At 40.3% G+C, this 12,764-nt stretch overlaps 1 protein-coding gene across 6 annotated transcripts in view; it reads right to left on the bottom strand.

The window, feature by feature from the left end:
- LOC137195271 (RIMS-binding protein 2) overlaps positions 1-12,764 on the bottom strand; it is a 62,273-nt gene that overhangs the window by 35,085 nt on the left and 14,424 nt on the right. For all 6 annotated transcript variants that reach the window (XM_067607491.1, XM_067607496.1, XM_067607493.1 and 3 more), the window contains exons 3-5: positions 2,543-2,650; positions 2,053-2,181; positions 166-342 (exon numbers count right to left, since the gene is read on the bottom strand). In XM_067607491.1, coding sequence (XP_067463592.1) covers positions 166-342; positions 2,053-2,181; positions 2,543-2,650 — 414 coding nt within the window. The remainder of the gene's footprint in view (positions 1-165; positions 343-2,052; positions 2,182-2,542; positions 2,651-12,764) is intronic.

Here is a 12,764-nt window from a genome sequence, read left to right as displayed (position 1 = left end):
AACCTTGTGGCATTGTTAGCCTTTGTAGAGGATGAGTAGGGTTAGCTGGAACACTAGGACAAAAACTTGGAAGAGTGAAGTGATCTGTTTAAAAAAAAGTCCAAATTAATAACCACAGTTCAATCTGGGCTGAGTGAAGTTGCTGAGGAATTGTTTTATAAATACCTTAGTGGTGCCCAGCCGTGCCTCCAGCTCTCTGCACTCCTGCTGCAAGGCAGCAATCTCCTTGTCCTTGGACAGAAGTGCATCGGCGTGCTGAGCAAGGTCACGAGCTCGTTGACGGGCAAATGCTCTCTTGTACTGTTCTACTGACCCCGGCCTCATCAGTGACGGGGCATTCACCTGGGCAGGAACAAGATGGAGATATACAACATATCAGTGGTGCATTAATCACCAGAGGATTTTATAGAGGAAGTCTGTAATGGACATGAATTTATCTGAAAATTTGCAAACTTTTACATGGTAGCAGGTGGTACAGGGAACGCAGAGCTGTTCCGCAATGATCTACTGCACATACTCTATTAGTTTAAGTGGAAGATCAATCATCAATATCAGACAGGGGGCAGCATTACTGTATAAACACACCCCAGGAAGATAGGACAGGATATTACTGTGTTTTGTGGGGGGTTTATGGCTCTCACTTTGGCTACCAGCAGTGCTATGTAGTGAAGAACATTATGTTAGAAGTCCATACACAATAGTTCAAGAAATGCTGCAGAGCTGTTAAACTTCTTTTCAGTTTTTGTAAATGTCATTTTACCTGAACTACATTGCTCTGCCCTTCAGAGAGCAGCGGGAGGTGAGGGGGGAGGGGAGAGGTCTCTCTTTCACTGTGGTAAACAGGTGCACACAGAATACACAGCAGCCAGGGACGGTAGGAGTCAGGACAGAGATACTGTAGGTGGTCCTTTAATTGTTTTCTAGATTACTGCAGCTCTTCAGGAAGAGACTTTGGCTGGGGGCTCTTTCCCACTTGAGATCTGTTTCGTCAAAAGCATGTTTCAAATACTACTGCGAGATACTGTGCAACACACAGCTTTTAGTTAGAATACTATAACAATACAATACAATTGTATTGTATTAGATTTCATCATGATGTTCACACCATTTGTTAAGAGACTAGACATTTATCAACCTATTTAATGATCATTTCACGTGCAATTTGTGTGTTGAGGCAAGATACTTTTTAAGTGTTGTGTCTTCATCAAAAGTGATGACAGTTGGATCTTCTGGGAAATAATTTATTCTGTCAACAAAAAGATGCCAAAAAATACTGCATAAGCAAATACTATTAATATTAAAAAAGTAGTCAGGGAATACGGACATAAATTTTGCTGAAGCAACTGTATACTTTTATGCTGTTGCATAGTAAAAAGCACATTTTATGTAACTGCTTGTCTTTTCAGACACGCTGCCGCATACACAGAGGGATTCAACCAGTGAATTATCACGTTTATGTACAAATTTTCGACACTGATTTAATTTTTCATCCCTTGATCTGAAAATAGATGTTGATATGTATGTCTATGCAGAGGTACAGATGGTGTCTAACTAGCAACCCCATGTTCTAAAACAACTACTACTGTAAAAGACAATGTCCATCTTTGCTAACGTATCAGTTCTAAAATACTGCATTCAAGAAATGTTTCATGAGGAATGTAAAAGTTTTAAACTGGCAAGGTTGTGGTTTTCTTGACCGTTGTGTTCAATTCCTAGTTTGATTTACATAAAAATGTTTTATAAAAGAGATATCAAGGGACGTCCAAGTCAAACAAAATAAGTAAAAAATCTTCTAAAACTTGTTCTTGTAGTCACTTCAGTGATGCGTTAAATTTTTCAATAGGGTGCTGGTACCTTTCAACAAGGCTCCTATTCATCACATGCTGAACTATTCCATCCATCTCATTACCGGACATCATGGTGATGTGGTGATTTGGATGGTGGTGTTCGATAATGAGTCACTGCCAGTGTTTGGGTCACAGAGAGGGCAAAGCGGCGAGGCAATGCAGTTAAATGAGAACATATTAGAGGTATTTTATTTGTGCGGTATACCACTTTGAGGTTGGCCTCCTGCAGTTTTCGAGCCCTCTCCTCCAGCCTCTTAGCAAGAACAGCCAGCTCTGTGTTCTTTCTCCTCAGTCGCCTGACCTTCTCCTCTGTCTCTGGGGCACTGCTCTTCCGCTAAACACACGGGGGAAACAAATATCATCATCAGACAACGCCTGTAGCACATATTAACACAGCGATGCCAACCGAGAGTCACGAAAACATTTATTCAGTGAGGCTTATTAGGCTTGTTTCATATCATCTGCCTGCGCCACCGGTGGAAATTCAGAAGATAGATGGGGCAAAGCTGGCACACTGACAAAATAATTACCTATTTATGAACTGAATAAATGACAGAGAACAAAAAAACAGAGCAATTTACAGGACTAAACTAAAACAGTGCACATGTACGGTAGATGTTTTGCTCAGTTTCTGTGTCCTACTAGAAAGTAGGCCAGGTGCAGTCAAGACTACAAACTTTTATTTTTAGTCTTACCAGCAGGCCATTTTCCTCCCTCAGTGTGGTGCAAGTCTTCTCCAGCTCATCAAGAGCTCGCAAGAGTTCAGAGTTCTGACGTACCAGGAACCCGTAGTCAGTACCGTTCTGAAAAACAAAATCAGATGCAGGGTTTACCAACTACTGGCACACAAGAGTATCAGTGTATCTGTTTTTGGGGTTTTTTTTTTTGTGAAACAGGGAGCGAGTGCTTATCAATACTAATGAAATGAATTCTCTAGTGTTTCTAAAATCATGTGCCATCTCTGAGTAACATAAAAGCCTTCCTCTGCTGTCAGCCAATGTTTACATAGCACTATCTAATGGTGGCTGACAGATGACAGCCCACTGAATGGGCTTTTCATTAGACTAACTCAGTGAGCCTGCGACTGGCGCTGAACACTTATTATACCACAGTAACTCAGCATAAGAGGAAGATGAGCTCTGCACTCACATTGCACTACAGAGAGAGGGGGAGGAGAGACAGAGAGTGAGAGGGCAGGGAAAAAATGACTGAAGTAGATCCCATACAATGAAGTAAGAATGTTTTTCAATTTCTCATTTTGTTCCTTTATAGATTTAATTTACAATGAGGTTTTTTCTACATCTTGCACTTCATGGTGACATACTCTTAAAACTAATTAGCTAATGTTTATATCATTTACACACATAGTGCCAAACCCACATAGAACCACCAAAGACAGCAATTACAGCTGAGATTTCTCTCAGGTGTGCCTTTAGGCAGTTTCACCAATTCTTTCTCGTAGATCCTCTCAAGCTGTCAAATTGGACAGGAACACCAATTAACTGTGATCTCCAGGTCACCTCATAGATTTTCAGTGGGTTTCAAGTCTGAGCTTTAGCTGTCCCCCTCAAGAATATTCAGTGGATTGTCCCAAAGCCACTTTAGTTCTGTAGCTGTGTGCTTCGGTTTGTTACTGTGAGAACAGATGAACCTTCAGCTTACTTCACTTCTACTCCTCTGATGTTCTAATAATGACCAAATGGCCAAACATTAGCATGTTAATAGGGTAGCCAAATTAGTGAAATTGATGATTTGTCCCAGGCTTCGGGTCTGCTGTGTGTGCAACCTGCACCTTATGGTGATGGACTGTGAGGTCGGTTGTTTTTTATGGAGAAAGAATCAGAAAAGGATATCAAAGATCCTTTGAAACACGCTGCATATTCCAAGATTGCAACCATGTACTGAAACAAATACACATAATAAAGTTTTATAGTGTTAGACAAATGAGCTTGTTATTTTGTCAGCTCCTAGTGAAAGGACAGCTGGACAAAGCAGCGGTGGATGTGGCAGATAGTCAATGTGACAGATAGTCAATGTGGTGATCAAGACTGTCACGAGTGTTTATCATTCATGTGGAGGAAGCCTGGAAGTGGTGGAGACCTCATATTGGTCCATGGTTTGCATGGAAACGATGCCACCCTGACTCTGTGTCAGGGATGCTCTAAATGAGGCCTGGGGCTCAGGGGCAAGAACTGACAGTAGACCTGGCACACATGAATGTAGTGCTGCAGTGAGAGCAGATGGGCAGACGGGGTGAACAGATAAGCTGGATGTAAGGGGAGGGTTTGTCCTCAGTATAAAACACATTCAACAAAACAATAATCTAGACTGACTTTGGCTGCTTATGCATAATGAGAAAGCAATTAACTGTTGAGAAAGGTAACACTGCCTGGTGTTATCTGTGGTCAGCTTGACTCTGACTCAATTGTGAAACAGCCTGCATGTTCCTACCGCCAGCTACTGCAGCACACACACACACAGACAGATGAATAAATGAGTAAGGAACGTGTCTCTCCAAGTGCAAGACTTAACTGTGGTAGGCTACATAACTCAGCATGACAAAAGCACACAGATGGTTCCACATGTGAAACACCAGCACTAACCTTTTCAAATGTGTCCCATTATGGCTCCATAATACTCCAGGGATCTCATTACTAACCTGAAATAACCTTCTGCCACAATGATACTTTTGTAGCAGCACAAAGACTAACGTTATATCAAACATCGTGATGACATGGTGTGGTATAAAAATCACGTGACCGTCATCTTGTGAGATTATGTTAGCGCCTGTGATTCTTATGTTGTCTTGGAAACTGCGGATGATGGGCGATCTGATGGCTCCCTGGAGGGTTTTTAATGCTACTATACAGTACCTGTTATTAAGTCAACACTAATGACCAGCTGTTTACTAACCCAGCAGCTGAGGCTCCTATGTGTTCATCCTCCAATATTATTGCTATAGTAATATCTGACATCCTCTCTGAATATGCAGCTAGTGGGAAACAAACTAAAAAGACCATATGTTTTCAGGGTAAGACCATATAAACTAGTAGACACAATATTTTGACTAGCTGAAAACTTAACACATTGTCTCATGAGGAAAATGATCAAAAAATGAAAACTATTGAAGAAGTAGCATAGAAAAATAAATGTATTTATTAATATTACATATAATATATATTAATCTGCCCAAACCTTCATATCAAACTGGCAGAACGTCGAGTCGAGGGACACAACAGAACTCATGCAGCTATAAATGCTACATCACTTAGTGATGGCCAGTCCCACTGCAGCTTCCCAAAATAAGAGCATGTTTCAGTGAATTCCCAATACAGTCTAAATTAGTTGTGAAAACATTGCAGTCGAAGCAAAGATGTGATCGTTACTTGTCACTGTAGGCAAGAAAAGATGCTTCATGGCTGACATTTATAATCAATACAGGCATTGAGTCTGCAAGTACATTCTCCTTAAACTTGAATGTCCTCTTCGGGCACATCTTGGCACCAGCTAAAACACTGTAAGACAACATTTCATCTCATTATTCTGGTGCATGACAGCACCGAGAAAACTGAAACTATTAGATCATTTCATATAAAGATTATAAAGTAAAAATAAATTGTTAGAACAAGTAAGACAGCTGCCTGAAGTAAAATGTCAACTTCTTTTTTATGGGTCCTGCCTTTTCGGTACTTTTATTTTTACAAACTGAAAAAGTTGCTACTCTCCAACCATTCATTCACTGGTCACTCTTTTCCTGAGCAGGCTCACAGACAGGATTTGAGGTTAAAAACAGGAAATCACTGTGGTTAGGTCACCGGTTTATCAGAGGGTGAACATGCTTACAGACAAACACCCTAACCTTATGATGCAGCGTATGAGAATCTCCTCATTCACTTTAGATGATGTTTTAAGACACATAGAGAAACTTCACACAACTGCGCACAGCTTATTATAAAAAGCTATGACCAGCATTTCATGACCGGACTATTTGCTTTGTTGACGATACATGAATTTTTCAGGGACGCTGCTTATTCAGTTTTCTTGGTTTGATTTATCTCTTGAACTGTATTGTTAGAGATACATAAGTTACTTTAATATTACAGATTTTCAGATACTCTAAGTAGAAATATTTGGTAAATTCTTAAAATTGCATATACTAAACTGGAATGTTTGAAGGTCAGTGGAAATTTTTAACATGAAGCAGCAGCAATCTAAGCAGCAGCACTCTCAGATGTGGAACAACTGGCACAGAATCTGAAGATAAAAGTGGGTTTCTTGTATCGGAATAAAGCATGTTTTTCTCTTGAGGACAGTAAAAGCAATCGACCATAATGTGTCTGTACGTGAGTATGGAGATATTCTGTACTCTTTTAGGTAAACGTAAGAATAGAAATGTAGCACTGAAATAAACCTTCAAACTACAGCAAGTCCTATGTCACATGAGTGGCAGAAATATACTAAAAACTTGAAGTAAAGACTTCATAATGCTTTTGAGGGTGGGGATAGCACATTTTGGCCATAGCAATGTTAGTGAGTGATACACCACAGGATGCCATGATAAAAATGTTACATCAAGCCAATAGCAAAGGACACAACTTACACTTTATAACATCACCAAATGTCACTGAAAGTGGCACACAAGGCAGAGACTGTTGCGGCCTAAATTACTTTTTTCAGATTGAAGCTGAGGAGATCTTACTGGAAAAACGAAAAAACAGCTCTACACAGTGCAGATTCTTTAACGGTTCTAAGAGAGTTAGCCTCAGCTCTCAGGCGAGGCTTTGTGTCCTTGAGAGTTATTTTGCCATCAGTTAGAGGAGTCAGCTGGTCCCTATATCCCAGTCTTCCTCTCAGGACGACGATAGTGAAGCCCAATCAATCACCTCAGAGGAAGGCCAGCCAAAGTGAACTCAGCCTCCGCCTGCCTCCATTCTGATTCTAATGATCTTGGAGCCCGTCCATGTCTCGTGATTGTTCCCAGGGAATCATACTGAAATACAACAGAGGGTTTTCTGTAGGCATGAGGTAATGCTGGCTTCTTACAAACTAAAAACACACTGCTCTTGCTGCCTCAGAAAAGGGCTGCAGGTGGCAAGGTCCACTCAAGGCCAGAGTATTAGCATTCAGCCAGCTCTCCTCTCTCACAGCAGTGCTGTTTTTACATGGGCCTGGCTCAGTAAGCGAGGCAGATGTAACTCAGTAGCAGGAGGGCAGGGGTCTCTACACAAACGTCTGTCAGTAGAGTCTGAGCCTTGGGCAGGGCAGACTGGCCTAACGGAGCCATCTCCCTATGCTCTGTTTGAATCTGTTTACAATAAGTATGGATACAAGCAGATAACTGAAGGGAGTCTTGATTATAAAACACATTGACAGTCACCATAGTGATACTGTCAACAGCCTGCAGGGTCTAGAAAACACCATGATGTACCATAGATGTCAACTTTTTAAACAAAAAATGTATCATTGTGTTTTCAAATTACAATAGCTACTGATAAGCAAAAACTAATTATTCTATTTGACTGTGAAACTGGGATTTTTTTGGTTTGTAATCATAACTTATGTTAGAATTTATCTCAAATGCCAAGTTTCATTTGTCTAAATGGAGATTTGTTCATCCTCACTTTTAAGACATGATTAAGCAGAACAGAAAATGAACCACGCAGTTACAGCCAAAATTTCCCATTCCTATCATAGCCCTGATAGGCTGATTTTGCTGTGTGATCTTTAGTGCAACACAGCTGATAAAAGCAGAGTGGGTGAGAGTTTAACGCCTTTACTGATTGCTGGTGTGTGAGATATTTTCTGCTGAGAAAAACTTCTATGGCATCCAAATCAGCTTTTTATCAGTTTTTCTAGTGCTTTGAAGAGGAATCTCTTTGGGCTTTTAAGATTATTACAAAGAAAGTCAAACTTTCAGATGTATTAAACAGCTATACAGACAGAAAACCCTTTCACACAAACACACTGACGCATTTAAATTCAGAAATGGCAGGAGTCACAGAAAAAATGACTGACGAGTGACACTACAGAAACCACTACTCAATCCAGATAACTGATGCCAACAATGTTGCAGATTCCACTTTTGAAAGTGACTACACTCAGGCCCTGTTCACACCTGGCATTAAAATGCGTCTCGGGTGATCTGATCACAAGTGGAACAGCTCTAAGTACAGGTGTGAATGCACCCAAGATGCATTGAGGACACATTGAGATCTGATCAGTCAGACCGACTTTGGAGATGGTCTGGGCTGCATATGGCCACATTATTTTAGCAGTGTGTATGTAAATGTGTCCTGGGCCACATTGGGACCGCCTACTCAACTGATGTCCTCTGTGTAAGCTAAAGTACATACTCATTCGCACGCCAACAATGTCATAGTACAGTGTGAAACATCAAGAAGAGGCCACAATAACAGGTAAAATGGATTCTACGGCAATATTTTTAAATTTCTGGCAGACACAGGAAGTGCATTGCTGCCTCCTGCCGGTTAAAAACAACAACACATTTGGTTTTTGCAAACGGAAATGATGTACGTGTTTATTTGTATATAGAGCGAAGAAGTGAGATCCGATCACAAGGGTCACTCGAGACACATATGGAGACTCATGTTAATGCCAGATGTGAACTGGGTCTAGCTAAAATTCTAGTATCACATGTTACTGACCTGACGATTATTAGTTTAGGTGATTATACACTAATTAAAACATACTTATGAATATTATATTTGTGCCAAGTCCGTTCTGCTAGATGCCACTAAATTCTACACACTGCACCTTTAAAGGGAAACCTCACAAGTGATTTGCTACTAATTATCCACATGCTTATTACTTATATTGCTAATAACAAGCTGACACTGACAAGACTGAGCTTCGTAAAGAGGGCAGGCGATATTGACTCTTGATTATCTGGGTCAGTTGCTTGTTTTATATGCCTCTAAGGGTCTAAATCAAAGAGGCTAGGGGCTTTCTGAAATTCATCCCTTTCTTGGGCGTTTTATTGCAAGCTCTAAAGTAGAGAAGCAACACAGACACAAGAAAAATAATAGGCAGAACACAGTCTATTGAAAGCATCATATTAAACTGACACTCTTTGTATAAGTCTTATTTGGAGCTTAGACAGCTGCTCATATGTGTAATATCAGTATGTGTGGTTAAAAGGAAAGTTCAGAATCAAATAAACAAGTCATTAACTGCAAAAAAGAATGTGTTTAAATTACTCCATTAATGCTGTCAAAACATACAATATGACAGAGCCAGAACACACAGAACAGAGCCCACGTAGAAGCTGCTACATTACGCCTAATCTTCTAAATCTGTTCTCATGGATTCAATGTGCTACCACTAAGAGTAAAGGAAACTTCTCTGTGTTTTGTGTAATTTAAGTGATTCCCTTCATTCCCATATTTTTTCCTGACTTATGCTGGCTATCTCGACTGCGTTTTACGTTATTTCGTGTATCACAGTAGGAAAGATGTTGGAAGATCATTTGAGGGGCTTCTCACTGTTGACAAAAATGTAAAAAAAGAAAAGAAAAAAAAAAAACAGCAATGTTAGGCATATATGTTTGCAGTATTAATTAGTATATTTTGGGCAGAGATGAAGCAGAAAAAATACATATGCAGGAAATGTTGAGTATAAAAGTAAATCAACAACGATTAGAAAAGATAATTAATTGTACTGGGGCTTATTCTTAAATATTCATAAGGTCACACTACCAGATTATCCTTTTGTCTGGGATCCTCAGCTAGCTTTTGTACGGCGTATGGAAATGTCTACAGTCTGGTTTCACAGAAACACCAACATCAGCATTTTTAGCTGACAGCTAGAAATCCCCCACTATAAGCCTCTAAGGAGACTGCGAGACAAAGACACAGACATGCACACACGGCACACATGCACACAAACACACGTTTGCCATTGTTAACTCTTTGTTGGACATGACGACTGAAGCAGCATTATTAAAGCTCAAAGCTGCAATTGGTGTATCATTTCAGCCAAAGTCCACAGTTTGTATTACTGCAATCACAGGGTCTGCTACTAAAGCAACTCGTCAATTCACCAGTAATTATACCAGTTGTGGATTGGGGCTTGAAAAATATGAAAACCTTTATTTACACTGGTTCAGTTGGTTGCCACTGCTCTTCTACCATTTCCACAGAAATAGCATAAAGCTTATTGTTGGCTAGGTCTGGATGGAAAAAAGGATAATACACGGTAGCAACTGTGTCTCAGTGCTACTAATACTGGAGGCAGCCTCTTTCAGAGATGCATAAGACTGTATTTCTAAAAAGAGTTCTGAAGTTTGTCAAATAAAATTAATGTGAGAGCTTCTGGAGTCAGGTCATGATCATCCCAATATTTTTTTACTCTGGGTTTTCAGAAAACTACAGCTACAATTTTATAAAAGCAAGGTGCACGATCTGTAAGACCTTGCTGCTGAGCTTCATTTAACAGAGTCGCTCGGAGGATTGGAATGAAGGACGCAGTCTGCTGAATCTGAAAATGTGCATTAATTAATTCAGGCCTTGTCTGCTCTTGGCAATAATGGAAGGGGAAAGGTCCCCTTCCATACAAACATCCCTCCAACACCACATGGTCAGAGAAATGACTGCTCAACGCAAATTTAAGGCCTGAATATACTCCCAAGAGGACGCACACTTGGACAACTGCAGACACCATGGACGTGTAGTAGTTCTGTTTATACTACTTTCTGGAGTCCACGTTCCACACATGCACAGTAGATCGGCGCCTACAGGAAGACATATGGATGGTATGTTGTGACTGCAGATTGAAGGTATTAATTACCAGCAGAGGTAAGAATCAGACAAACTATTTAAAGACTGGGAATAGCCGCTCTTCCACTGAAGTTGAGACTCATGGACTTCACAATATCAGTGAGGTGTTACAATTTATAGCTAAGTCAATGACTCTCTTTATCTGTCTCCTACATCATCAGTGGTTTTCTTATGAGGTTTCTTGAACTGCTCTGCCGTCAAAAATCCTCAAAAGACATGGAAAAAGTAAAATAATTAATGTTTTTGATCTCCTACACCTGTAGTTGTGTTGGCTCTACTCTATTACAACCTACACACACACACACAACACTGCTTGTCAGTGCTCTACTACATATTATTTTTACAATAATATTTGCAAACACCCTTTCCAAGCTTGTGTTTTATAATAATTACTATGGGCAAAGCAGCAATATCCACCTAATTCATGGGTCAAAAAAGTAGGCTATGGCAATGCTTAAGATGATTTGAGATCTGTGTCATTGCAAAACTTTCTTATGGTTGAAAAACAGGGAGGCAGCTATCTACAATGATCTCAAACATAGCAGAAAAATATCTCTTGAAAACTACACAAGGAAAGAACCGCAAAGCACATGAAAAAGCAGTTTGTGGCCCGAGGTATTTTATTAACAGCAGCTTTCTCCCTACACTCATATATAAGTCATGAAGAAGCCCTCTTAAGTGTCCTCTCAAATCCCCTCCTGTATTTATCACGACTCATCTCCCCAGGGGTACCTGACGGTGACAGATTAGGGCGTTAGAGAACAAAGAGCCAACACAAGACACCCCTTTACTCCCCTCAGGCGTCCAGCAATCTACCTCTACCACGCCTCATATGAACATCCTCTGGGTGAGGTTGTGCAAAAATAAAATGCACTGTCTGGAAATGCTTGTTAGTGCCTTTTCCCTTCCATATGTTAAGAATATAAGATGTACATACGTTTCAGCTCATACGTGGTGTGAACGATCCAATTTACATCCAGGAATTTCCAACCATTAGACTCTGAGGTCATGCAATCAGATGTCATTATGTATCTCATGAAGCAACCGGCTAATTCATCTGTCACGCCAGTAGTGATTTTACACTTGATACAAGTGAAGAAATCAGCATGGAAGATATGGCAGCTATGTTTTAGCATCTGTAATGATTGGTAATTGTATTCAAGTTAACATTAATTATGACAGCATACCCCATCAGCCTTCAGAGGTGGTCTCTATTACAGCTTGAAGCTGTCTCAAGCTTCTTTCTTACAAAGCCATTATCATGCTGACCTACCAACACAGTTAGTAAAATCCACACTAGCATGACTGCCTCATCTCATAGTCCACAGAAAAAATAAAAATGTCATGATCTCCCGAGCCTCGAAGGCCTTAATAAGGTGTTAGACATGCAGAGAACATCTGGCCTTTTAAAAGTCAAAAGATGGACTGAGGGAAGGGGTCGCCAAATTATACCATTTAGTGCAGTGTCAGCAGAAAATGGATAGAAGCGAGACAGAATGTGGTGGAGATGATTTGTTTCACCCCCTACTCTACACAGGCTGAACCCTGAGAGCTTCAGAAGAATATAACCCTTAATCCTGTCATGGAAAATTGCATATGCAAACAAGCCCCTCAACCCCCCGCTATCACACCAGCAACAACTTAATATGTGGTCTACCACAATAGACACACTTACAAATGGCTTTACTGAATATTTAAAACCACATCAGTCACCATAATAGGGAAAATAGGCAATATTTAAGCAAAACTACAATGGAATCACATAACATTTAGATATTTTGGTGGCATCTGTGTGGTGGATTAAAAAGGTACATGTGACAGCCTTTGTTAACTGGAGCTTTGATGAAATCAAAGTGAGTAAATGACAAATATGGGCAAGACATTTGGCCATTTTCATTCTACAGATTGGGCTGACCTCCAAAAGCTCCAATGCACTCAACCAGAAATGAAAGCACCTAAAATTAATTGAAGAAATGCGTCCAACCAGCCCACAAGGACCTTGTCGTCACTCTCGATGTTGCCAAAAATCACTCCTCCTACTCTGTCACTGTCATCACTGCGGTTTTCCCCGGCCAACATCTCATCACCCAGAGCTCACTGATAAAGAGCTGAAAAATTTCCC

The sequence above is a fragment of the Thunnus thynnus genome, chromosome 13, assembly GCF_963924715.1.
Source record: "Thunnus thynnus chromosome 13, fThuThy2.1, whole genome shotgun sequence".
Classification (NCBI taxonomy): Eukaryota; Metazoa; Chordata; class Actinopteri; order Scombriformes; family Scombridae; genus Thunnus; species Thunnus thynnus.
Note: the sequence above shows the minus strand (reverse complement) of the source record. Positions and strands in the feature narration are given on the sequence as shown.